The 26,558-nt window shown below is 40.3% G+C and overlaps 3 protein-coding genes across 18 annotated transcripts in view; all 3 read left to right on the top strand.

The window, feature by feature from the left end:
• LOC124054343 (serine/threonine-protein phosphatase 2B catalytic subunit alpha isoform) overlaps positions 1 to 7,258 on the top strand; it is a 61,371-nt gene extending 54,113 nt beyond the window's left edge. For 4 of the 6 annotated variants that reach the window (XM_046380214.1, XM_046380213.1, XM_046380215.1 and 1 more), the window contains 2 exons: positions 2,117 to 2,146; positions 5,462 to 7,258. In XM_046380214.1, coding sequence (XP_046236170.1) covers positions 2,117 to 2,146; positions 5,462 to 5,664 — 233 coding nt within the window. In that variant the 3' untranslated portion in view covers positions 5,665 to 7,258. The remainder of the gene's footprint in view (positions 1 to 2,116; positions 2,147 to 5,461) is intronic. The other 2 variants (XM_046380217.1, XM_046380218.1) reach the window with 1 other exon arrangement.
• Positions 7,259 to 8,872: 1,614 nt separating this feature from the next.
• LOC124054823 (salivary glue protein Sgs-3-like) lies at positions 8,873 to 16,729 on the top strand. 11 transcript variants are annotated; one of them, XM_046381230.1, is made up of 15 exons: positions 8,873 to 9,164; positions 11,272 to 11,307; positions 11,608 to 11,643; positions 12,098 to 12,274; positions 12,349 to 12,435; positions 12,554 to 12,631; positions 12,789 to 12,824; positions 12,936 to 12,971; positions 13,087 to 13,122; positions 13,493 to 13,534; positions 13,650 to 13,688; positions 14,361 to 14,459; positions 14,614 to 14,638; positions 14,720 to 14,802; positions 15,821 to 16,729. In XM_046381230.1, the coding sequence occupies exons 1-15, from the start codon at positions 8,888 to 8,890 to the stop codon at positions 15,832 to 15,834; spliced, it is 1,101 nt and encodes a 366-aa protein (XP_046237186.1). In that variant the 5' UTR covers positions 8,873 to 8,887; the 3' UTR covers positions 15,835 to 16,729. The 11 variants fall into 11 exon arrangements, with proteins under 11 accessions (XP_046237186.1, XP_046237187.1, XP_046237185.1 ...); XM_046381231.1 differs by having other exon boundaries at positions 12,095 to 12,274; positions 13,496 to 13,534; XM_046381229.1 differs by having other exon boundaries at positions 12,095 to 12,274.
• A 4,549-nt stretch (positions 16,730 to 21,278) lies between these two features.
• Positions 21,279 to 23,588, top strand: LOC124054780 (DNA damage-inducible transcript 4-like protein). The gene is made up of 3 exons (XM_046381141.1): positions 21,279 to 21,437; positions 21,653 to 21,820; positions 22,276 to 23,588. Exons 2-3 carry the CDS (start codon positions 21,730 to 21,732, stop codon positions 22,764 to 22,766), a joined length of 582 nt encoding a protein of 193 aa, XP_046237097.1. The 5' UTR covers positions 21,279 to 21,437; positions 21,653 to 21,729; the 3' UTR covers positions 22,767 to 23,588.
• The last annotated feature ends 2,970 nt before the right edge of the window (positions 23,589 to 26,558 follow it).

Here is a 26,558-nt window from a genome sequence, read left to right as displayed (position 1 = left end):
TCACCCTCCTATGTTGAATTCCAAACACTCCCTTAAATGAGTTTGACAAGCTGCTGCAGCCAGGAAGTGAGGGCTTTCTGAAAACGCCTTTGCAAACAGTTCAAATGAACTCGGAGTCCTGACAGAAATGGTCACTTTATTGTCCATTTGAGCGCTAGCCGTGGATCTCGGTGGTGCTCTGTCAGGACAGAGACGGCTCTCTCTCTCTCTCTGTGATTCAAAGGATGAAATTGGAATTGACACAGCCAACCGTGAATGAAAAAGGGGGACAGTTGCCGTCTGCCTTTTCATTCACAAAATAAAGCAGAAATCCAGACAACTTCCCTCTGCTCTCACGGATTCTCACACAGCATCAGCCAGCACCTTCATGAAGCAGCAGTTTTCACATTAAAAAGCAGGTCTCTTATGTTTTTAGGCCTTTTAAAGCAGCTGTATTTAATTATAGCGAGTTACACTATGTTTCACAGTAGGGTGTAGCCTGGCATGCACATGTGTCACAAGTCATGTCGACTTATTAAAATATTAACCACTAGAAACTTCTGCTAAAGCAGCGAAACCCTTCAGAATGTCTTTCATTTATTACGAATTTCTCACGAATTCTTAAGATTTTATGTTTGAATTTACAAAACGCATGACAGAAATTTTGCTCCAGCTGGGCACAGTGCACAAATTCTGAACTCGCCTCGTCTGAATTTGCATTTTTGAGTTTTGATTTGTGCCCTCCTGTGGGCCAAAGTGAAATGAAATAATGTGTAGGATTAAGTCCAGCATATCTCAGTAAGGGATTCTCTTTTCTGCTTCAGCCTCAGTGATTCTGGCTGAACATTCAGGGGTGCACTGAGTAATCATTAGAAAACTCAAAATTCATATAATGGAGCAAATCCACTGAAAATGAGTAGTAGACACAGGGATCATGAAGCTTTTAGCCCAGCATTAGAAGTCTTTCTGGAATATTCTTGGGCTTGAAACCACCAGAATTGTTTTTCTGCTGGTGGCCTGCGTAACGTTGATGGCTATGGAAAAAAAAATCAGCATAAATATGGAAGTTGAAGAGTATTTGTTTTTAAACCATTCTGAAGCAGCTGCCACACTAAAGAGAACCGCAGAGAAGGTAGAGTGATGTTCAGAGATTCCTGCTGCAACATTGGTAGAATCACACTGCTCCTTCAGGCCAGTGTGCTCCTGCTGAAATGTTGGCTCCATTGGCCATTCTGTTTAGTCTGTTGCCTTTTTGTAAATTGTTCTCATCTTCATGACAGTTTGTTCTGTAGTGTTCAGTACTGTGTGGCTTTTACTTGGCCGTCACCCTTTGCCCTCATCCCTGTCTTTGCGTAAAGCTGATTTACACAGTGATGCTGTATCTTATTGTATGATCTCAAGGACGACTGTAAAAAAAAAAAAAAAAACAAATGCAAAAAACAAAATGGTAAGTGGTTATTATACCAAAGCGCCCTTCCCCTTCCACACTTCACAAACGTACGCCAGCACTTTTGATATTTTATATCAAAAGTTGTGAATCCCGCAGTTCCAGATGCTGCTTTATGTTGCACACAACACAACAGTGACGCTGCTTTATGTGTCTCCAGCGTTTCGATTTTACATTCACAGTGAAGCCATAAAACCCACCATCACGCGTGCACCTAAACCTTTATCCCTGTTTTCCATTTGTGCTCTTATAACTCTCCTTTCTCCATGTAAACTCTTAGAACTAACCATATGTCCAGCTTTGTCGTGTTGCATTTGCTATCAGTGTTCGTCCCCTGCAGTGTTCATTTTTCTCCTGTCAGCTACACTGATTTTCAAAGTTACCTAAAAGATGCAGCCCTCTCCACGAGGTCGTTCACTGCCACAAACATGCGTCACCTTCCCTTTGCAGATCTGGAACTCATCAAAAAGCTAAATCTCATCCCTCTCCTCCTCCTCCTCCTGTTCCTCCTCCTCCTCCTCTCCCCTCTTTGCTAACACCCATGTGTCTGTCACAAAATGTGGAGATGAAGTTAACCTTTGCTGTCGGCATTGGCTGTCTTTGCTGCTCATTGATTTGTTCCTGGGACAAAATGAACTCCTCTGCTCACTTCTCTCGTTCGTTTTGCAACCCCCCTCTTCTTCTCTTCAGCTACTATTGAAGCTATTGAGGCTGACGAAGGTAAATGGGTCTGGCTGCCCTCTTCTGTTGCTTTTCATGGCAATAGACAGGGGGCTCCGCTGGGTTTTCATCCATCTCGCTGGTTGCTTGAATAGAGTGTGTTGGGTGTTTGGGCTAACAAAATGTCGCATAGTATTAACAGTGAAAAAGAAGTAAGTAATTAGGAAATCCTGTGGTCACATGTGTTTTAAAGGGGAATGGATTTCATAGCACAGATTTCAAAATCACAGAGGTCAAGCTGTGATTTTGAGTGAGTGCAAAGCAAACATCACATGTCCGTCTTCTTGCAATTGTGCAGGTTATTCCAACAGCAAGAAATGAATAGTAACTTTAGAGAATGTATTTTTGCATTTATGCAAAGTGCTATAAAACCATTTTACATCGTAAATATCACTGTTTATGCATCTTTCAAAGAAAATGATCAGACTCTCCAGGTTCAGGATGGAGATTGCACTTGAGGAAATTCACGTTCACAATCGCATTGCGTGGGACGTGTGAATGTATGGCCATCGTCGGGTCATCTGGCAGCTGTACTGAACTTTTACCAGATACCAGAGGCACCGGCTGGAACAACACAATGTATCCTGTAGAGCCAGACAACTAAATTGTCCTGACCCATGTACTGGCTGATATTAGCTTATTGTTTACATCGACGTATCAGTTGGCCGATAAGTAACAAAAACTTGTGTCACAGAAATGTCAAAATATGTATAAGGTAGTTGAGAAATAATTTCTTAAATTCACAAGTTATTATTGTTATTAACCTTAAAAATCCAGTTTGGTCCTACAGTAGCTCAAATGTCAGATAGAATATATGCACAGAAGGAACCAGCAGATCGGCATAAAACATGTTAATGAAGTCACAGAGATGAGATTCAGGAGCTTATACTCTTTAATTTCATCATAATCTTACTGTGGTTTGTCTCTGACATCAGAGGGATAGCTACCCCCCACCCTGCTCTGCCCTCACTCAACACATTGAAGTCTTGCTATGAAAGCTCATGATGATATTTTCCCTTTGAAACAACTGAAGCAGTTGTGCATTGTTGTTGCATTAATACAATAATACTACAGTTTTCTTTGGAGTTGAATCTGATTTAGCAGAGACAATCGCTCCACAGGAGGCTTTGCAATCCAAATTGGATTCTACCTAAAACCAATTTTTTTTTTTTTTTCTTACTGACATCGCCTTTGGCGCAAGAACAACCTCAACTGCGAGCTAAATAGTAGTTTGCCAGCTGCTATTTACGTTGGAATTGTCCAGTATTTCCTCTTTAGCCCCATAGAGGACAGTCCATTGTAGTGCCGAGACTCTTCTCTGCTTCTCTCTCCATGTGGATCCTCTGTGGCCCTGCTGTGTCGTGTTTCTTTCCTGTGAGCTGCTAATAACCTGTGTCTGACCTGTGCTATGCAGCAACACAACTACGCTCCCCATCTCGCCCCTCTCCACCATCCTCAAATTGTGCATTAAAATGAAACCTTCACTCATTCTAGTAAAGGGTCATGTTCTGTGCAATCATAGTATTTATCACCGTTCCGACCCTTGGCCTTTATGAAAGGTGGAAGTAAATCTTTTGCAGTGAAAAATGGAAAAGAAATGAAACTCGATCAAGCTGAATGTTGGAATAATAATGCACTGCTATGCCAGTTCCCACTGTGTTGAATAAAACAGCGCTGAGTTGACAGTTGCGATACCTTTGTATTAAATCAGCCTGATTTTATTCATTTCAATGGCATTTTGACAGAGCCTTTCAGTTCCATTATTCAGTTCAGTTGAATCTGATCTTGTTTTTATTTAACTCCAGTTTGAATCCAATTTTGACCTCCACCCCTCATAACTTCCAGTGAACCCTTAATTGCTGCATGCTCCAAGCAGACTGAACAAGTCGTTAGCACCCCCAAGTACCTCTGTAGTGTCTTTTGTACGTGAGCTCAGTCTCAGCGTGGTTCTATTTTGTGGAAGTGAATGTCTCAGTGGGCTCCACTCCAGTGTTTTTATTTTATTTCTTCCCTCATTTTTTTTTGTCTCTTTGATCATTCTCCTTCTTCCCCCTTTTTGTTGTTTCTTTTCAATCTGTGGCGTGAAGGGGCGATCTGGATGTTCGGGGTCCTCAGGTGTTCCAGAATGCGCCTGAGTCAAAACGTTTTTAATATTAGCCATAGTTTAAACTCATGTGTTTTTTAGAGTCCATGCGATGATGAAGTTGTACAACCAGCAGATTAGATTAGGTCCAGTATTGTAGATGACTTTTTCGCAGATTCTCATTAAAACATTGATTGATGGCCCAGTGAAAACCTGTTGACCCTGATGCCCGGAGTTCCTTCCATAGATTTAGAAGGATTCTGTGATCCTTTTGTCTGTGCAGTTATAGAATTTTAAAATCTCTAATTATTGGTGTTAATGTGTTCTGTCATTACATTAAAATGAGTTATTATTTTTATATTAATTGTCCGCCTGTTATCAACCCACCAAACATTCAGAATTATCAATATGATATGCTTTTATTAAAAACAACACATTTAAAGAGTTATATCAACAGTTGGAGATTTAGTTCAGCTTCATGAATATTACAGATTTGTGTCGCGTCATATGTAAAGTCTTTATGTTCACTCAAAGGAATCAGTCAATGTTTTGGGAAATATACTTATTCACGTCCTTGCATAGACTTAGAGGAGAAGGTCGATGCGACTCTCATATACATCTGGTTCATTTTACAGTAAGCCTAAATATCAGCAGCAGGTAGCTTAGCTGTTTGCTAACATCCAGCAAAGTGTTGAAATGACTTGTTACTGTACCCTAACAAGAAAATAGCTCAACATTTAATTTGACCAAACTGTGGCCAAAAGTGGCTGTTTTCGCATTCAGAATTTAGATGAGCTAAATAGAACAATGCTAGCTGCTTTCCCGTTTCCAGTATTTATGCTAAGCGAACTGATCTTTTCGCCCAATTCTACATAAGGAAGAGAATAAGTGTGTGTGTTCCAAAATGTCAACTTATTCATTGAAAAGCAAGGTCTTTAGAGATAAACATCATATAGTTTTATTATAATGTTCAAAAGCCTTTCAGTTACTCGCTTTTCACGGATGACTTGTCGTTAAATTAGCCAGCGGCTTCGCAGATAAAGTCGTCATGTTCTGGCTTTCTCAACAAAACAAGTTTTTTCAATGAACCAAAGCAAAACCAAAGATAAGCCAGATCTGGTAATGTGTTGGTGAAATGTGAGTGTGACCCCATTCTTTCATTTAAGCTCTTCCCTTTTAAAAACCACATCTCATTCCTCCCTTTGTTTCCCATTTTTCTTGCATCTCAACAGCCATCAAGGGTTTCTCACCCCAGCACAAGATCACCAGCTTCGAGGAGGCGAAGGGTCTGGATCGCATCAACGAGAGGATGCCGCCGCGGCGAGACGCCTTGCCCTCCGACGCCAGCCTCAACTCCCTCAACAAGGCCCTGTCTTCGGAGACCAACGGCACAGATGCCAAGGGAAGCACCAGCAGCGGCAGCAACATCCAGTGAAGGCCGACAGCAGGCGCCACCTTGGCCGACGGGGCTGCCCCGCCCTCAGACTCATCACGGCCCGCCACCACAGAACAGGGGCAAAGGGTGAAGGAGTAGAAAGACGGGGGAGGGAGTGTTAAGAGAGTGGAGGGGGGGAGGCATCTATGTCTCATACTGGGGGGACATCTCACTTGCTAGTCTTTGGATATGCCTTCAAAATATTAGCTCATAGTCAAATCTGCTAAGTTATTGCCGGTTCACATGTCTGAACAGTCAGGCCTTTGTTGTGCTTGATTCTCCACCACAGTGCAGTATCACAGAGAGAGACAGAGACAAGGAGTGTAGAGAGATCTTAAAGGTGATTCATTTTCTTTTTTCCTTGAAAGACCCTTGCTCATTTACACCGAAATGGAAAGTCGTGTACCTTCTTACTAACTATTGTACGTTTACAAAATTACAGCACTAAAAAGGACAGAACATGAGATAATGTTTTTAACATATAAGGGTGTACAAACTAAATAAGGACTATTTATTGATAACTTTTTTTTTTTGCTACTCTTATTAAATAGCTCTGAAATTAATTAGGCAGTCTTAAAAAGAATGTTGCAATGTTGTCAAAATGCCAAATAATGGAACGTTTTATGGTTTTGTACATATTATGCTTACCTCAGGTTCTTTTGGTGTGTGCTTTGACCTGATTTTTCTGTATAATGGCTAAATAACTCGGTAATGAATACCTATTTTCTTGAGTTTCATAACTGGAATTTACATTTACCTATCATTTGCAAATATGTTTATTTTTTGTCTCTTTTGGAGTGGGTGGGGGAGGGGTAGATTTATTGTGGCTTGCTGGAACTGAGTGTTAATTTTTCTCTTTTTAAGTATTGCGAACAAAGTAAAAAAAAAAAAAAAATAGAGAACTTATATTGTGTAAAAAAAAAAAAGAATACAATAAACTTAAAGTGTCTGCCTATGCATGTTTTATAAAAATCAAACAAAGGAAATAGAAAATCTGAATACCTTGGCTGTGGAGGCCTGTTTTGAAATATATTGCGCTTTAGTGAACATATAATGGATATAACTGCATACTTTAAATTAACACCATGATGCTCTATGCCTTCAACTTCTTTTGTAATTGAAGCATTTAATTATCTAAGATGGATGAGAAATCATATTTTTAACCTGCGCTTGTAAGTACACACAGTCCAATTAAGCATGTTTGACAATTCTTGTGAGGTGTGTGGTTACATGTGTAACTCAAAAATGCATGATTAGTTATTTGTGTCATATAACAGGTAAATTGGTTTTGTTCTGTTTTGTAAATGTGCCACAGAAAGTGTAATTTGATTATTATTACTATTATTATTTGGAACTCTGCTTTGTATATCAGTTACAGGTTTGATACTGCTCAATACTTTAAGAGGAAACAAAAAAAAAAAATCTTTGATCTTTTTTAAGAACTGCTTAAGTGCCCAAGTAATTCACTACACGACATGAAGCCTTGCTTTTGTAATTTAACTTCAGAACTGTTGGCAGATGAGGCATGCACTTGCAACTATGAAAAGTATTTTATATAACTGTTCAATAAAAATGTGCATGAATTTCAACTTGACATGAACCCGCTTCTCCTGTATATGTGTGTATGTGTGTGTGTGCGTGTGTATGTATGCGTGACTCATGCTGTCCTACAGCCCTGCTCCAATGAATATGCAACCATGTAAAATAAAATCAAATGCATAACACGCTTAGTCCTTTGGGCGTTTTTTTGCAAAGCGAGTGAGCAATGCTTTATTGTGGAGCTACGTGATAGTCTGTGTTTTCCAACGAGAAAGGAAATGCTCGCCATCACCCATAATTCAAATCTGGGGGCAGTCAAAGGCCCAAACAATAGAGACACAAAATTCGATTCACACCTCAGAGTTCAAGGGGTGAAATGAGAGAAAGGAGAGAGCTTCAGAGGCCCTCCATCACTACACACTCTATATCACATTTAGATAAAATACTTATACTGCCGCGTGTGTGTGTGTGTGTTCAGTCTCTGTGCATGAGTGTTTTGCTCTGCTGTGTGCAGGCCAGACTGAAGGTTTTTGGCATTGACTGGCCACAGATGTAAATGGGAAATTGCTCCTTGGCCACTCTGCAACAAAGGTGTTTCCTCTTCATCAGCCTTTGTGACTTCTTTGATTAAACTACGAAGACAAAGCCAAGACTGTGCAAAACATACCTGTGCAAATAGGAGATAGAGATCTGCAGGCTTCCTGCTTTACACAAAGATAAAATGTGGATTGGAGTATGGAGGACATTTTTTTATTGGTTTGATTTTGAGAAGTTAGTTAAATAGACTATTTGGCATAGAATATTCCCACATTAGCCTCACAGTTTAACTAAGTAGCCTATATTCTCTTGTTGCTGATTTCTGAAGTGTCTTTCTTTCGGTCTATTTAGCCAAAATCAAACACAATGCTCAAAGGAAGTAAACTCTTAACATTCTGCTTGTTCAATCTCCTGAAAACACAAGAGCTTGATTTTTGTAGCCTCAGAAGGATAAGATGAAGGCCAAGGGAGTTGAATGAAGAGTAAGAAAGCCACAAAATCTGGTATTGCATTTGAAATTATGTTTTCATTTTCTTTCCCTCTAAAAAGATCTTAACTCCTAATTAGAAACTAGATTTAGTCCATGGTAACTAGCCTTCACAGTGTGCATGGTGACCCATCTCAGGTCACTTCCATGTTTTCTGCAGGCGCTGTTACATAAACAATGAAGAATAGTGAAACGTCACAGCTGGTATTTGAGCTGCTCCCTCTGGGTTGTCAACACTTGGCTCTTTGTCATCTTTTCCAGTCATTATTGAACAAAACAAACTTCAATTTTGTGACCTTTTTTTTTTTCAGTTGTTTTGTTGATATGCATCTTACAGTTGGCATGGAACAAGTCACAGCATCCATGAGTGTGATGCAAGAGGTTCCTGTTTTTCTGTGGGCGAGGCTTCTAAATCTCCACTGTCAATTATTCCTAAGTACTTATCTTATCACCTCCATACAGTTCTTGGACATTGTGCTTAAAAAAAAAAAAAAAAAAAAAGATTGGTTGGCATCCTTTATTCAAGTGATCACAAATTAAAAAAAATGTTTTTTGCACCCTCTAGGTCTACTTCCAATGGATAAAGTGTTGTCAAAGCAGGAAAAAATAAGTAATGGGAGCTGTCAGGGTGTTCATACACAAAATTGAGATTTCCGTTAAATGGACATAAGTTTTACCCTCGCTGGCTGCCTTCTCCACAGCCACCCACTTTACATCAGGAAGGGAAGCCAGAGCATTTCCTCCCCTTCTTTATCTGAAGGAAGTGCCAAAATAAGCATCAGCAGCGGAGCGCCCAAGCTCGGACACCTTTTTCCACTGGCCACTCGGTTGGAGTCTGAGGAAGAAGTCAGAGGAGCCCACAGCCGCAGAATCACCATGAAGTTTATCAAAGTTCTTGTCCTCCTTCTACTTGCATCTGTTCATGACTTTACGCCAGGTGGGTGAAGCCATTCAGACTGCTTTTTGTTGGACTACGTGCTGTTAGATATCAGGGCTGAGGGTTAGTTCCAGCTGTGTGTCTATGCCTCATCACAACACAGGAGAATTGAAAAATGATCTTATTTACTATGTATGAAACAACCCTGACATGTTATAGTGAAAAATATTTCCATAACTAAGGGTTTCTGATCCCATTCATAGGACAAAAAATGAATTTATTGCTGTTAGAAAATAAATGTCTTTGTGTTGTGCAGCAGTAGTTGTTCTGATTGATCAACCACTTTGATTTTTTTTTTTTTTTTTGTTATTTTGTTTTGGTATGGTATGTGCACAGATACAGATCACAGATCACTTTGAACGTTACCTCAGAGACATCCATTCAAAGAGTGTATTTCCGTTAATTCAGGCTGAGATAAGCTCCGTGTGTATGTGTGTATGCCTTCAGATGTTCTCCACTTTTATTGCATTTTGTAGTTAGTAAGAAAAACGGATTGCAAGCAGTTTAACATTTTGCCATGTTTAGTGAAAGTGATGGTAGAATTTATTTTTTATTGTGAATAAAAGCACAAATCAAAACCTCAAGGCTGAAAAACTGCAAGTGCTTAAGTGACAAATGAGTGCCTCTTGGTCGAAGGAAAGGAAAAAGAGGGTGGCTCTTGATTTGTTTGTTTTCTTTGCACAGAGCCAAAAGAACTTTTAACCGTTCTGCACTGGGCAGATAGGTGATCTAACAGCAGATATCCAGTGGGAACCACACTGCTCCCTCTCTCACAGAGAAAACAGAGAGCAGAACGTCCCAACTGGCACCAAATTTACTTCCAGCGTTTAGCAGTAAACATCTGGAGGAAACACCCTCGCCCAGGCTACAGCCGGAGGGATTTTTACGAGACTTAATGAGTTTCTTTTCCACAGCAAGGAAAGCAATGAAAAGAAAATCAGCAGAAGATTTCTCTTGAGACTTGGTCAATCTCTAGTCCTAACAATGACTTGAGAATCTGACTTGTTTGGACTTGTATCAGATGGCTTTTTAAGGACTTGAGACTGTGATTTTCTCTGAAACACTTAAGACTTGGCTTAAAGGCTTTTTCTCAAATAAAGTTTGGGACCCCAAAATACTTTTTACATTTGCTCTGAAACACTTTAGACTTGAAATGACTTGTCTGGAATGACTTAAAGAACTCAAGTCTTGCTTTGAAATATTTAAGACTTACTGGAACTTAAATTACATAATGGACTTGACACTCGACTTGCCAGGTGATTCAAAATCCTTAAAGCTTGACTTGGGTTTGCCTCTAACAATTGAAGTACATAAGAGACCTGACTTGACAGAAGTTACCTGAGAGACTTGAGAGTTTAGTAGTCTTCTTTTGAATGATTTAAAAGACTTGGGACTTGGACTTGCCCCAAAAGCCTTTAAAACAGCCTTTTCTTCCTGATGAGACATGATGAGCTAGACAGAGCAGCATGTGGTCTTTGCTGTAACGTGCAGTTTAGCTCTCCAGAGAAGTGGTGTGAAATATGTTGAATGGCATCCTGAAAGCAATGAAGACAGGAAGCTTGGCCGCACAGGTCAGGGGACAACAATAACGCGTCTGGGACAGGATGCAGCTACACACTGCTGCAGAGCTTCATGCAGAGGATATCCACTTCAACCCGTCACAACCTCCAACACAGTCTTGACTTCTCATGCCCAGTCTGACACTTGAGGTGTTTCTCAGACCCTGGGCTTTAAAGCCATGCCAGACAGGAACAATGCAAATATGCAACTGTGAACCTAAAATAGAGAGTCTGTCTGAGGAAATGTTTTACATACACTAACTTATTCTGGTTTTTCCATGACGGAAGCATTCTGGATTCCGAGATAACACATTTGTAAAGTTATTTCTCACTGACCTCAGACAGTGAGGATTTAAAGGGTAAGAGCCAGCAAGGTGGATTAGTGATCACAGTAAGAGACCCAGGTAGTGTGAATGCAGCGGCTTAAATGTGACTTAAAATGAGTCTATAGCAACAAATTTACTCTTGATTTTACTCTTGGGATTGATTTTACTGATTTTACCTGTCACAAATAACAGTACTCACACTGTTGTGTTGCTCCTTTACAGTTTCATCAGATGACTCACATGAATCAGTTGAGAAAGGTAACAAAGCATGACCGCCAGTAACATCACCCACTGAAACAAAAATATACATGCATGTATATATGTATCTATGTATTAAGGGGACGTGTCGACCTTTGGGGGACATTACATTTAAATGCTTTCTGGTGGACAGTAGTATTACAAGATCAATAACACCACAGCACAGTGGAAGGCTACAGTCAGTCACCAGTTAGCTTAGCATAGCTTAGCACTGAGACTGAAAACAGCTCACAAAATCCACTTAGCATCTCTATAGCTAAACAGTTAATATGTCTGTTGTCATCTTTTGAATTTTGCTAGGTGAACATGACACTGAAGAACCAAGCACAGACAAAGGTATGTGGATTTACTGGCACGAGAGCAGGATGTGACCATGCTGGACGTAATCTTTTTTCTTTTTCAACGATCGCTAAGAATCAGCTACCAAATTTTCTTACCAAATATGCAATTATGTATAAACTATGGAAATGAGTTATATGGTATGTAATTTATGTTATGAATTTCACACAAAAATGCACATGAAGTGAGATATAATACTAAGATATGTGTAGAAATATACATTTACCCAAGATTTGTTATGATGTTGAAACTTTAAAAAATCCTTTAAATTAAACACGCAAATCTGTATCAAAGTCAACACAGTCAACAAAAACTTCTGTGAAAACGCTGATAGCTCAAAAGCGTAAACTTTTATTTTCTTACGTTGTTGACCCCAGACTGATACTCTTACAGTGATAGTTTTGATTCTGTAGAAATAGCGTTAAATTCTGGGTTTCCTTCTCTGGAGCAGAAACAACAACAACAAAAACCTCAACAGCAAACCAAACTACAACACAAGCAGGCACCACAGAATCAACTGCAAGTTCGACACAAATAGAGACAACGACGACAACACCAACAGCAGCACAAACAAACGTCACTGTAGCTTCCACTCCCCCCAAGACCACCAGTCAACCTCCTGAGGACGGTTAGTATGAGAACGAATCTATTGCTCCTTGGTCCTGAAAAGGAGATATCTGAGTACATTTTTTCTTTTCCTAGGAAAAACTGAGGCTTCAACCCTTTCAGCAAAGACAACAGAGCACAGTGCGATGACATCTTCAGCTATTGTCCTGACACACAATGAAAGTTAGACTTTTTTTGACATTTTTTTCTTTTTTTTTTTTCTTTCTTTTTTTGAATAAAAAATGGTTTGGTTTGTAGACCCATGCAAAAAAAAAACCCTTCTTTTCTTTTTGCCTGTTAGCTTTGAAAAATGAAAATGAATCAACTCACTCCAGTAACTCAGGAAACCACTCTCAGAACACGACAGAGATGGAGACAGGTGAGAAGGCTACTTCAGACACATTATTACAGCTTACATTCAATGAGTTATGAGACTTAATGACATGAAAGCAGGATGTGACCATGCTGGCTGTAATCTTTCTTTTTTTTTTTTTTTTTAAGAAAAATGTCATTTAAAATCTTTTGAATTTTGCTAGGTCAACATGTCACTGAAAAAGCAAGAACAGACAAAGGTATGTGGATTTACTGGCACGAGAGCAGGATGTGACCATGCTGGATGTAATCTTTCTTTCTTTTTTTTTTTTTAAGAAAAATGTCATTTAAAATCTTTTGAATTTTGCTAGGTCAACATGTCACTGAAAAAGCAACGACAGACAAAGGTATGTGGATTTACTGGCACGAGAGCAGGATGTGACCATGCTGGATGTAATCTTTTTTCTTTTTTTTTTTTTTTTTTTAAAACAAAGGAATTTAAAATCTTTTGAATTTTGCTAGGGCAACATGACACTGAAAAAGCAAGGACAGACAAAGGTATGTACCACATGAAATAATGTTCCTTCTTGTTTCCACGATTGTCTCATCACAAGCCAGGTGAATAAAAAAGAAGTTTCAAAGAACCTAAATGTAAAACACTGAATTCCAAGTCTGATCTTTATTTTCAACAGGTGCACACAATCCTGCCCCACACACTGCATTTGGACATGTATATTTTCATTAGAACTTAAAACTGGAATCCTTAATCTCCTTGTGAATAGTACATCTGTCAGACACATTGTATGTCTGTTTGGATAGTGTAACACAAGATTAAATTCTTTGTAGACTCATTCGCAATTCTGCAGCTGTTTAAATGTTACCTGACTTGCATGGCTTTATTTGAATAATTGATTCATTTCATTATTAGCAGTACCTTCGGGGACACCAGAAGATCCTAAAAATGGTGCTGGTAAGTTATATTGTACATGTATGCTGTATGGTCACCCAGAAATGAAGAATCAGTAAAATGATGTCAAATCATGTCAATTCATCAATCGTTTTAACCCTAAGTGTTGTTTTGAAAGGTTCCCATACTGACACTGACAAGAAAGTACCCAAATCAGGTAATGTACTGAACTCAACCAAAGTGTGGGCTACTCTGCAACCACAAACCAGAAATGCAATGGGTGAATTCACCAAAATGAGACCAGTGATGTAGCAGTTTGATCTGCAGGGTGGAACTGAGCAGAAGGAGGTACACCCAGATAAGAGATAAGATAAGATAAGATAAGATAAGATAAGATGAGACTTTATTGATCCCTGAGGGGGAATTTGGTCTTTACAGCAGCCAGCGGGACTAGACAGCGCAAAACGTACACAAAAGGTATAAAAAAGATATAAAAGATTATAAAAAATAAATAAAACTAAACATATATATACATATGTGCAAAATTATATTTGCAGTACAACAAATACACAGCTGTGTGAAGGATTTGTACAACTGAGGTATTGCACATGTTTAGAGTAAGTAAAAAATGGTGGTTTATTATTATTATTATTTATAGTGGTGACCTGAGGATTTAGGTGCTCCTAGGCGATCAAATAATACAGTTTTCGTGACAAGTAACTGAACAATATATAATGCTATCAGTCTCCAACTTTGCTCCTGTCTGGAGGTTAACTTTGAGGTGCTGCAAATGCTGCCTCACTGATCTGCCATTTGGTCGACATAACCTGTGAGACACAAGTCGGACTAGATTGACAGAGATGACTGTTTCCTGCACTTCTGCCATCAGACAAAAAGCTCTGGTGGATTCTGTTGCCCGTCCTATTGGTTGGAGGTGCTGCTGCCATTGTCCTCAAATTCAAAGGCAAGAAGATCCACGATCACACAGGTACATATACAAGTGGTTTGCACCATGTGCTAATATATATCATGTAGTGTAATCCATGTATCTTTTGAAGGATAAATTATATATTGATGGATATTGACTAAGATGGGCAATCATTTGTGTTTGCTCATACCTTCTCTGGTCTGCTGTTCAACAGAAACCATCGATATTGGAACCGAGAAGTAAGTCTGAGCTTTGCATTTGCACTGTATTTGAACAGTGCGTGAACAACTGAAGCATTCATCCTTCTTCCCCTCTCGCAGCGCATCCTTCCAGAGCAGGCCCGAAAGCACCAAAGATGGTGTCATGCTCCTCGGAATGAAGTCATCAGGCGACGAAGAAAATGGTGAACTCCCTTCCATTTTATTTCCTTCCACTCTACTTCTGTTTGCCTATACTTGCATCACTTGGTGAAACTGTTTCTCCAGACACAGACACACAATTATCCCAGGGAAGTTGCAGGCTTTTAATATCTCATTGTACTGTATTGGCTTTTGGGGCTTTGCTGGGCAACAGAAGGTGTTTCCTGTGATTTCGTGCCCCCGCCCTCGAACAAGCAGCAGGGCTTGAAAGATAGGGACTTCCTAACATAAACACAGATTATTTTGGACAGGAGCTATTGTGCGGCCAGTAAATGTCAGTGTGGCCCAGACGCTGCAGGCATGTACGTGTTTGTTGGTGGGGTGAATACATGAGCACATCCACCGGCACACATGTGTCATATGTGGTTTGTACGTGGTACCTAACCATAAAAAACACCCACTTCTGGGCACTACATGTCTTGCTTTCCTTCCCTAATACAATCAGGCTTGGATGACTTGGCTGCAAGCTTTAGAGGGAAATGCAGTCATGCTTTAGGAATTTTGCTGAGGAAGAAAGTGTTTATGTTGTTACAGACTACTGGATTTATTTGGATCTTAGCTTTCAACTCATATCTACTGCAAAGCTTGTTACTCGCTCACCTTGGAATCTCACGCTCACGAGCTAAAAAGCTCAGTGACAAAAACTGCTTTTTTACTGACCTAATGAACCACATCCTGCTTCTAACAGGATTTCATTTAATTTATGATTAAATTTCATGTAATTAATAATTAATAAACTTCTATACTTACTTCTTCATAACTGGCTACAGATAAAAGTTTAGACCACAGAACAAGTGGCAAAATGTACTACTGTGGACCTAACAGTGGTGACACTGAACGTAGTCAGCACAGCACTGCCGTCTGGCGTCGCCTTGAATGAAAGAACAAATGATCAGAGCATTATTCCGATCATTTCTCAGATTGGTTAAAGACTCTATTTTTGGATCGCACAGATGTGGTTTTATCTCATCCGTTGCCTCTCTGTTGCTCTGTCTGTCTCAGCTGCCGCGAGATAGAAAAGAAGAACATCCACATGAAGATATGCGAGCAGATGAGTCACACCTGTCGCCCACACACTGTTGCTCTGGAGGAATAGCTGAGAAGTTTCATTTTGTTTGTGAATTTTGTGAAACATTTTGTGAAGCAGAAACGTGTCGGAACCGTGCTTTTGTTTGAAATGTATGATTCTGTATGCTGAAAGCGGTTTCACAAAGCGTCGTGATTTGTGGGTTTGATCATGAATCTCAGACTGAGTAAATCTCTTTGAACTGATAGCATAAGCTCAATACCATAAGCAGAAAAACTAATCCATGCACCATTTATTTCATTATACTGTTGTCAAAGAGAAGCCTAAATACATCCGCATAGCTGATTTCTGTCTACATGTTGGGCCACGAAACACCTTTTATGTACAGTGCACTGACCTCAGGTCCATCACATATTTGATGTAATAAATCACAGTTCATTTTGTGTTTTCATCACTTTCCTTTGCTTGTGAACCATTTTGTCTGTTGTGATGCTCTGTTTTTTGTGTGTCATTCAGTTTCACCAAGACATGGCAACTTCTGAGATGTACTCCATTTTTACCTTTTTCACAGTATGTCAGTGAAGTATTAGTTAAACATTCTGCCAGGCTTCTCCTAAAGAAATGTTTTTCGAGCCAACACTCTTGCCTTTACACAACAGCACTGTACATTCCTCAGTAATTTTTTGTGCGTGCATGTGACTAAACTCAAAGTAACAAGTCAAAATTGCATTAATGGTGTTTTTTATTCCACTAAATCTAACATTCAAGCACAAAGACTAAGTAAAGCAGGTGCAGAGGGTTGTATTTAAAGACACTGGAACTGCTTCATGGCTGGTATTTGTTCATCCCCACCTCAATTTCCTAAATAAATCACTAGAAAATGGGTTGGTTGTGGAACTCACTTCTTCAGATCTTGAACTCATCTTTGGTTACTTATTTGTCAGTTTGGTTTGATATAATATACACTGAATGACGTCTTATGGTTTTAAACAATGCGTAATATACAGCATGTAACCCATATCACCACCAACAGTGTCAGTTCAAGTAATCCACCACTAGAGGGAGCAGGCAGTCAACACAAGACCAGGAAAGCAAACATGGTGCATCCTCCAGTCCATAAACTGGTGTTTATAGCTGAAGTTTCCAAAGGGTTATTGACGGTGGAGTGAGTTAACATCAAAATTTCTTTCTCCACATTCATGTAGGTTGATAAACCAGATCTTTTTTTTTTTTAAATAGAACTAATTTGAATTTTTTAAGAATATTCAAATGACTTTTGGGATTTTTGAAGAAGAAGAAGAATCAACTTTATTGGCAGTATATATATTTTTACATACACACACTGAATTCGTCTTCTGCATTTGACCCATCCTTAGTTGAACACACACATGCAACACCCGGCAAATTACATGCAGTGAAACACACACAGGAGCAGTGGGCAGCATCAGGCGCCCGGGGAGCATATTGGGGGGTTAAGTGCCTTGCTCAAGGGCACATCAGCCGGCTAATAGAGGGGGGGAGTATTTTTCGCATTAATCACTCCACCACACCCAAATTTTTCCTGCCCGTCCAGTGGGGGAATCGAACCGGTGACCCTCCGATCACAAGCCGCTTCTCCAACCTCTAGGCCACGGCTGCCCCCATCTCTGACCTCCATTTTGAATCGATGCACACACAGGGTTCTGAGGACTGGCTCTATCTGTGGCTTTTGTAAGCTGAGACCCAGTAACAGCTTCGAGTGCGGGCACATTTCCCTCAAAGAGACAGTGAGCAGATTGGCAGAAGGCCCCACACACACCACTATAATGCAGTACCAGCTGTGGGCTGAGTTGCATTCAGGATGTCATGCCAGGCTCCTTCGGCTTCACTCTACAACTTACAGTGTTTAATTTCCCTCTTAAGGACAGATATCTACTCATCGCTGACAGTAAAATAAAATCTATATAAATGATATCTTTAGAATTAATTTCAACTGAGTGTATTTTTCTGTTGCTATAAAACTGAGCCTTGCTGAATATTGCCTTTGTAAGGCCGCAGTCTCATTGACTGAAAGCTACTGTTTGCTTCAGAGACCCAGTGGGACCACACAATAAATCTGTAATGTTTGCAGCACAGCAGTAAAAGTTAACAACGAAAGCTTTGCTCTGTCCTACTGACATCTCATTTGACAGCTCATTTGTGCCCAAACTGCACAGCTTTCTCACCCAACAGCAGTGGCAGAAGAAGTAAAAATGCTACATTCAAAATGTCCATCAGGGTTGGGGGGGGGGCATCAAGATAAGCTTAAAGTCCTAAAAGTAAAAGTACTCATTATTCAGAATGGCCCATTACAGAATCATACAACTTATATAATTGAGACCAAATACGTACTTTAATGGATTCGAAGTGTAACAACATAAAATGGAAATACTCAAGTGAAGTAGAAGTACCTCAAATTTACAGTACTTGCATTGCAGTGCATGTAAAGGAAGATGATTTATCCAGATAAATCATGAGTAAGGGATTTTGTCTGCTGGCACTTACAGAGAAAAAATACTATATCATTTATTTTTAACTTAAGAGACCTTATTTCTTTGATTAAGACATATTAATGGTGTGCGAGAGCAGAGATGCTCTCAGAGAGGCTGTGCTATGCATGTAGAATGCTTCAGCACATGCATCCAGTTATCTCCAGTGGAGATAGAGAAATGCAACTCAGCAAAAAGGCTCCTGTTGTTAAATTTCATCGGGGGTGTGGAGGAGGGTGCGACAAGAGGCACGTTTCACTGAGTGGAGAGTGGTGCCAGCCTGGCATACCAGGGGCTTTGGCTGGGGGATAACAGAGGCTTCGTCTAAACTCTGATGGATTAGTAACCTGAAATACAACACGTTTTATCTAGTGCTTCATTCAGGGAAGCGGGGGGTCGGCATGGTGCAAATTCACAAGCAAGATTTTGGTTGACTCAACTTACGAGCAGGGAGTGAAGGTCAAACGCAGAGGTGCTCCAGCGTTACTACCCTGGTCTCTGCTCTTTAACTTTATCTCTTACTGTAGCTGCAAAAAGCAAAAGATTCATTTATTAGCAAGCGGAAACCAACTTAGACTGTAAGTCTTTATCAAACTTTGCTCAGCGTGACACGAGCACAAGAAAGCTGCAGACAGATGGGACAGCATGCAGGAGAGCTGAAGTTCATGTAGAGGCAGAATGGAGACCAGAGGCATGGGAAACATTTTAAGCACTGACAACAACAAATGGAGTGATCTTCCAGAGATGTGACAGTTGCTGTAAACACATAAGATCTTCGGAGCTTTTAGCTGCAGAGTCTTATTTCATGCATGAATTCGGAGATCCTAAGGGCTTTTTTACTGAACTCTGTTTGACCTCCAAGAACACTCAGAAATATGAAATCCGAGACCTCAGTCTATAATAAGCTCCATACTAGCTAAACTGTATTGTTTACATAGTTTACCTAACTTTTTTCAGTCTGCACAAATTTAGTAAAAGTTAACTATTTAAAGTGGTTCAATTACCTTTGCCAGCTTTACCATTGACTGTTATGAACTCATTAATGCACCAGTATTTATAATCTAATAATATAATACACATTATTCTAAAATATTCCACATAATGAGTACTTTTACTTGCTATACATAGCGTTTTGCATAGCATTTTGATTGGTTCCCATATGGCTTTCAGGTGTATGATCTGCTGCAGACTTTCACTTGCTAACAGTGGTTATACATGTGGTAGCTAAAGCATGATAACAGGCCCTTTATAATGGCTGTTTTATTACCCAAAATTGTGACTTTCTGCTGGCTGGTGCCCCACTGCATGTAGCTGATGTTCTCTTTATCTTTTTCATCCCTGCCCCCCTGCAGCCTGAGTCTGCCTCTGTATGGAGCAATGTTGCTCTCACAGCTAAATATGGCCATTTTATTGTCCTGAACTTACTGCTTTATGTACATGATTTTATGCACCCGCTGCAGACACTGCTGCAATCAGTGCACGACTATATTTTCACCCAAGCCGTACAGTTAACCCACATTATGGCAAATGATGACAGCATCTGCAGATAAGGGGTGGACATTTGAGAGACAGATTTGAAACCCTAACTGAGTTTATTCCTGCTTGTTAAGTTTTTATGATACAGTGTAAAATGTGGGCTACTGGGTCTAAATGATAGCTTTCTCAGCAACATAGACACCTTGTATATTCAACATAAATCTAGGTTAAAACCTCATTACAATCTCTGTGATAGTCACAGCTGGTGGGTTGCATGTTTGAACTGTGTTCTCAGTCCTAGATTTCTGTATTTGTCATCCATGCAGACATTGCAGCTGATGAATCATCAAACACCAAATAGAGTCATTATTAAGCTTCAAGTTATGAACCAACCTGAATACCTAATTTTATCCCAAGCTAACATGAAAGCCCTTTGCACATAACTCAAACAAAAGCCTTGCCGCTTCAGCAGTTTACACAGTATATGCTTGCATCCACAAAGGCAGTAACATTAGCTAAAGCATGTGACTTTTTTCTGAGGCATATCTAGTTCTCCCCATGTGACTGGAGGAAAGCACTCTCTCTCACACACCCTTTAGCCAGCAGAGCTGTTGGGGGAAAGAGGGGCAGATCCAGTTACTGGGAGAAAATTTCTGTTGAGAGAGTGTATGATGAGGGATACACTGCTGATGAGCCGAACATCTGTGCTCAGCGTTTTACCTGCCAAGTGTACACACTCATATACATGCAAATACAGTGAGATGAGACAAGGACAGAAAAGAAAAGCATTTATTTCCTTAGCATTCAATGAGACCACATGCATGGGCAAACTGTTGAAGACAGTAGCAATAGTTTTATTTTTGCATCAATACTATTTTATTAATTTTGTGTCAAAGAATGCCAGCTCCTGCTTGTGCATGTGTATTATTCCTACATGCTTGTATTTCTAAAGTTGCTAAAACCAATGCAACTTCAACCATAACTCCGCAAAACTAAAATAAGTCTAAAACAAACAAACAAAAAAAAAAACAAGACTAAAAAATAAGTCTAAGTCTAAATCCACCACCATGCATTTGTGCTAAAAAAAAGTTGTAAGTGTGTTTTTGCCACTGTTAGTTTAGTTTTAGTCGACTTATGGTGTCAGTATTGTCTATAAAATTAGACTAACATCCTGTCAATCAGGTAGACCTGACCCTGGACCCTGTATTAAAAAACAAAAAATAGTGTTAGGGTGAATTAACACCAAAACATCCCTTTTTGAAAACAACAACAAAACCTGACTTGACCAGCTACAGCCAACATTTACCTCGTCCATGTAGCAACACAAATATTCTCTCCAAGTATTGGTCAGTCATTTAATATGAACCCTATTTCGCAGCCAATCGGAAAAGAGCTGCATTGTAGGTCGAGAGGCGTGCTCTGATTGGTCAAACCCACGAGTCAGCTGGGTAGGAGAAATGTATAAATATTCCTCAAAACTTTTGCCTGATGCAGTGTGTTTGTGTGTCCGTGTGTGTGTGTGTGTTCGTGTTCAGTGTGGGAGAAGAAACGGCGCGTGGGTGTTAATTTATTAAAGAAGTCAGTTATTTTGCACTAAATAATATTTAAGGTAAGCAGCTTAATATTCGGAACAAAATAGCTGCTAGCTAGAAATGAACCGCTAACGTGGTAGTGAGGTTACAGCTAAACTTCTGCTTTGAGGCTAGCGTTACATTTTGAATGTCTGCAGTATACATACAATGAGCCACCTGTCTCTTATTGAGCTAAACACGACTGTTGTACTGACTTTTCTTCTCCTTTTCGTGTCGTCGTTTTATTTTTCAGGCAGATTTGCTAACACCACAGGGGGGGTGTTTAAAAGAAAAAAACAACCCACTCCTGGAGAAATAAAGACTGCCATCATGGTCGCCACAAGTACACTGAAGACCAAAAGCAGCGAATATATCTCAGAATTAGTTGACCGAAGATATGACCAGGCCTGCATTGAGAACGGTAGGCATGCAGGCTTTTTCAGTGTGTCTTTGTCTGTGTGGATAACCTGCTAGTTGCTGGATACTTCCAGTTGTGTGCTTGTTTATCCCTGTGTGGTGCATGGCTGCAGCAATGGAGGGAGGGAAGGGGAGGACGGGGACAAGTCAACAGTGGATGAAGTCATCCCTCAAGCCTGTCTGCACAACAGCAGCCTGACATTAAAGCAAATTTCAAAGGATTTTCCTTCCCGTATCTGAATTATTGTCTTGCCAAGCCCAGACTGTGATTGGTCTGTGCTGTCACAATATAGGCTGTATGTTTATCCTTCTTTTTCTCACATGCTGCAGCCAAAGGATGCAAAAGCAGATCAAATCCCTCAGCCTCTCATACATTTCTACTTTAACCTTCAAGAAAAAGCTTAATGTGATTTGTAGGTGTTTGCAATTTTGAAAAAAAAACTTTCATTGGTTTTCCAGAACTGGATTTCTGGGATCACTGCTTGGCTGAGCCTCAGAGGAATGCAGATGTCACTGAGGACAGAACCTGTCAACAGCTGGCCAAGATGTTTGAAAACTGCCTATCACGGGCCAAGAAGACGACGCTGCATTGTTCGTCTGTGCTGGTTCCAGAGAAGCTCACGCGGAGAATAGCTCGCGAAGTCCTGCGGCTGGCGTCTGGTGAGCCCTGTGGCCTGCGTGGCTGCGTCCTCTACGTCCATCTGGAGCTGGAAAAAGGCTGCAAAAGGCTGGAGCGCATCGTGTATGATGCCACCGTGGTGCCCACATTTGAGCTGACTCTTGTGTTCAAGCAGGATGGCACTGCCTGGCCCAGCCTACGGGACTTCCTTTTTATGGGAACCTGCTTCGCCCCGACTTTCAGACACGTACTTAAACTGAGTCCAGGTTTCCGGCTTGTAAAGAAAAAACTGTACTCCTCCTCGGCTGGTACCGTGGTAGAGGAGTGCTGAACTGTGGGAGGGATTAGTCTGGGATATCTGGTTTCTTGTGGGTTAAAGCACTTCTGCCCAAATGTAAATGACACTCCAGTGGTGTCATATTTTCTACAGTGTTTTTGTACAATCTAGTTTATCAGTTCAACTACTAGAAGCCAGTTGGTTCAGTTTGGAGAAGCTTTTGCATAAATGTGCCTGATAGTTCTGAGTTTGGCTTCAGTGTTTCTAAAGGTTCTAAAAAGTTTTTTTTTTTTTTTTTAATAATGAAAACTAATATTCTGGGTGTTTTGTTTTTTGTTTTCCCTAATGAGAGTATATGTTGCTATATATATGCTCCAACACAATTTTAAATGGTACATTTTGCAGATGAATGTAAAACCATGTGTGAGAGGGACGTACTGTGGGTACACTTTTGTTAAAGACACTAGCCACTTTGTTGATGCATCTGCGTGTTTCCAGATACATTGAATGTGTTCAGCAGCAGTTAACACACACGTCGGCTTGAATAGGAGACTGTAATGTAGTCTTTTGGGGGCCACATGTAGCCAGTTGTGTAATGCTGTACTTAGGGCTATGGACGTTTTTAAGACTGAATGTCCTGTGAAGACGCTGCTGTTATGGTGTGGGCTTCTCGCACTAGAGCAACGGGATTGCCTTAAATCTCATAGAAATGTACTTTTTTTTTTTTTTTTTTTTTCTTTTTTCCACTTGGATCACAACTATCTGTATGTTTAGTGTAAATGTTTTATTGTATTTTTATTTTTATACCCTTATCCCCCTGACACACCTTTTCAATGCAGAGCCTTTATAGATTATTAAAAGGATGATTCACCCACATATGACAGCTTATTTGTTTGGTTTTTTTTTTAAAGTCCCTACAGTTTTTTTTTTTTTGTTTGTTTTTTTTTAAATGCTCTTTGAAAGGTCCTGTTGAAGGAAGCTAGATCTTGTCAATTAAACAAAAACCACTGACATGAAAAACTTTTAAATCTTATTTACATTTGATTCGGTGCTGCGTAATTGTGTTTGCTCTGCGGTCACAGAACATTACTGTGCGTATTCTGCAGCCATGGACAGACAGCAGTGAGACAATGCATGCTTTTTAAACGGAACAGGCACAACAAGAAATTTGTAAGAATGTGATGTTTACTATGCGTGGTTCTGCCAAGTATGAGAGAAGAATTTGTTTAGCATGAGATCATGAAAGCCTCCAGAAGTCCCTGCAGAACACCTTTGTAGGCAACAAAATGTTTATTTGACATAACCAATTCATAGAAACAAACTTTGGTCATCCATTTCCCAACTATGGAGAAAATGACTCGGTTACTGTTCATGGTGCTGTTATGTGATTCCACGAGTCCTCACACTTACCATCAGGTCAAATAAGTAGCAGTAATTTGTGTGTGTTTGCACCGCTGTGGCTGTTTAAATAAGCACATCAGCTGCTTGTTGTGTGAAGCTGCAGAGTTTGTGTGACATTTCTCTCACTCTCTTTAATGGAGGTGTCTCCATAGTGATTCTCCAGGCCTCCGTTTGCTATACAAGTGAGATTTCATTTGAGCTACAGATTGTGACGCCTTCGTGGGGCATTTGCGGTGACATTGCTTGTGTTCCCGTTCCTTTTCTCCACTTCAGCCTCTCATCTTTGTAAATGCACGGTTTGAGGCTAAAAATAAGTAAGGTGATGACTTAATGCTGTACTGCTTTACACAAAGTGAACAGGCTGACGTGCTTACAGTAGGTTTATGGCAGAAGCACATGATCCCTGTGTAAGATGCATCACTGTCATTGTGAAGGGACAAAGCACCAGTGATCATTTACTCAGTGTCACACGCCTGATCCCTTTTGACTGCTGTGCCAATGTGGGTCAGGAGTACAAGTCTGCATTGTTGAGCCCCTAAACATATGAAACACTGTGAACGTCTGCCTGTGGAGGTTCACTGGTGCGTTATATTACTGTAGGACACTGAATATGATATGCCAGGTTTTGTTGTCTCATAAGGATCTAAGTGTCATTTTTTATATTCTTTATAGAGCCTATTTTCAAGCAACTACAAGACACTTTTATTTTGTGTTGATTTTGGTGCCCCCTGTGGACAAAAGCGGTAGCATTTCTCAGAATGAAGACTGCATTTCCCATGAGCACCACAGCCTGACGCTGTAAAGATTGTGGTCTAACAAGCTTGTGTGTTTATTTGAAAAGCGAGTGGAAGAAAGACGCAGCTCTTTTAATCCCCCCAATACCTCATTTATAGTTTTTAACCTTACAGTGACAAAATACAGACTACTAAGAACATGCAAAGCACTGAAAAGAAAACACCACGAAAAGGAGAACACAAAAGGGATGAAACAAAAAGGCTCTCAGAGAATTTATGAGACAACAACTCTCAGAAATCTCGCACAATATTAACATGGTAAAATAATATGAATTAAGTAACAGAGCTAAACACCAAAACTATGACACTCAAGTCAAGAAAGGACTTTAAATTCTCAAAAAAAAAGTCTTTCCATTTGTAAATAGCTGTGGTATCTCAAAAGTCTCTGCAGAGCTTCTAAAGATATCCAGGTCATGGCTGGGCTTAAAGAGGCATATGAGAGTTGTATAATGTAGGGCAAAACCAGAAGAGTTAAAGTGTTAATGATCGTTCAGCAGAAAAACATTCGTCACTTTCAGGAGACACTGACAAAAAAATGCAGTTCAGCTTTGTTTATGAGTAATGCAGTCTATGCATCACCTTGTAACGGATTAACCTGCAGCGTGAGTTAATAGAACAACAATGGAGCCGGGACATTGGCTCTTTCCAGGACTCTGCTGATGTCTCTGAACTCAAGTCTGTGGCCCAAGCAAAACATTTTAAAGAAAAGGATGGGTGGTGGAAGAGCATTCAAAGCGTGGCCGCTCTTCCTTTACGTAAAGATACTGAAAAAATGTGATTTTGGAAGGTTGAATTTGGTGCTTATTTGAGTTAATAATGCAAACTGGCCATCAATGTGCAGTTCTGTAAAACTTCTCTGTGGTTTTGATGGACAATATCTTTCTTTTTTCAAATCATAGTTTGATAGAACAAAGGGCCTATAACTGTAGGGGATCCAGGAAGATTATTTTTGGGGGGGCTTAGCCATAGTACAAAGACTAGAAACAGAAGGAAACAGCTTCCAGTATATCAGATCCTTGGTTTATACTGTATGTTCAAAGAAAGGCCAAGGCAGCAAATGCAACGACTGAGGAACACACCAACATCGTCAACCTATCCTCTAGCCTCATGGAAAAGTACTGAAGGCTGTTTCACGCTGCACAGAATCTGAGCCGCACTGTACTGACTTGGCAGCTCATCTGCTGAAGCTCATGAATCCATTGGTGGTAGGCACTTGAGCTTGTCAGTGTCGACATGATTCATCTCATCCAGCACAGGTTTCAGTGACAGAACCGTGTTGTGAAATGGGTCCTTCCCTGCCACAGCTGCAGAGTCAATCACACTGATCAGGCTGATCACACTTGCCCCCTGCCTACACATCACATTACTGTAGCCCTGACAGCCCTACAGATGTTTACCACCTTGGAGTCTCCTCGCCACCCCCCCTCCGTGGGGTCCGAGTCACTGGATAGGCCTGTTTGTTCCTGACTCTGACCTGGGCGTGATTCCATGTTTCCTCCTGACCCACAGAACAATCTCTTTCTGGGAAGATGGAAATCTGATGAACGTGGATTAGGGTGCATGCATGTCACACTGGGACTTGGGTTGTTTTTATGATTCAGATATGTTTATCTGTCCCCTGACTGTTTGTGCCAAATATAAATAAACAACA

The sequence above is a fragment of the Scatophagus argus genome, chromosome 23 (genome assembly GCF_020382885.2).
Source record: "Scatophagus argus isolate fScaArg1 chromosome 23, fScaArg1.pri, whole genome shotgun sequence".
Classification (NCBI taxonomy): domain Eukaryota; kingdom Metazoa; phylum Chordata; class Actinopteri; family Scatophagidae; genus Scatophagus; species Scatophagus argus.
The sequence above is the reverse complement of the archived record's forward strand: the minus strand, read 5'-3'. Positions and strand labels throughout refer to the sequence as shown.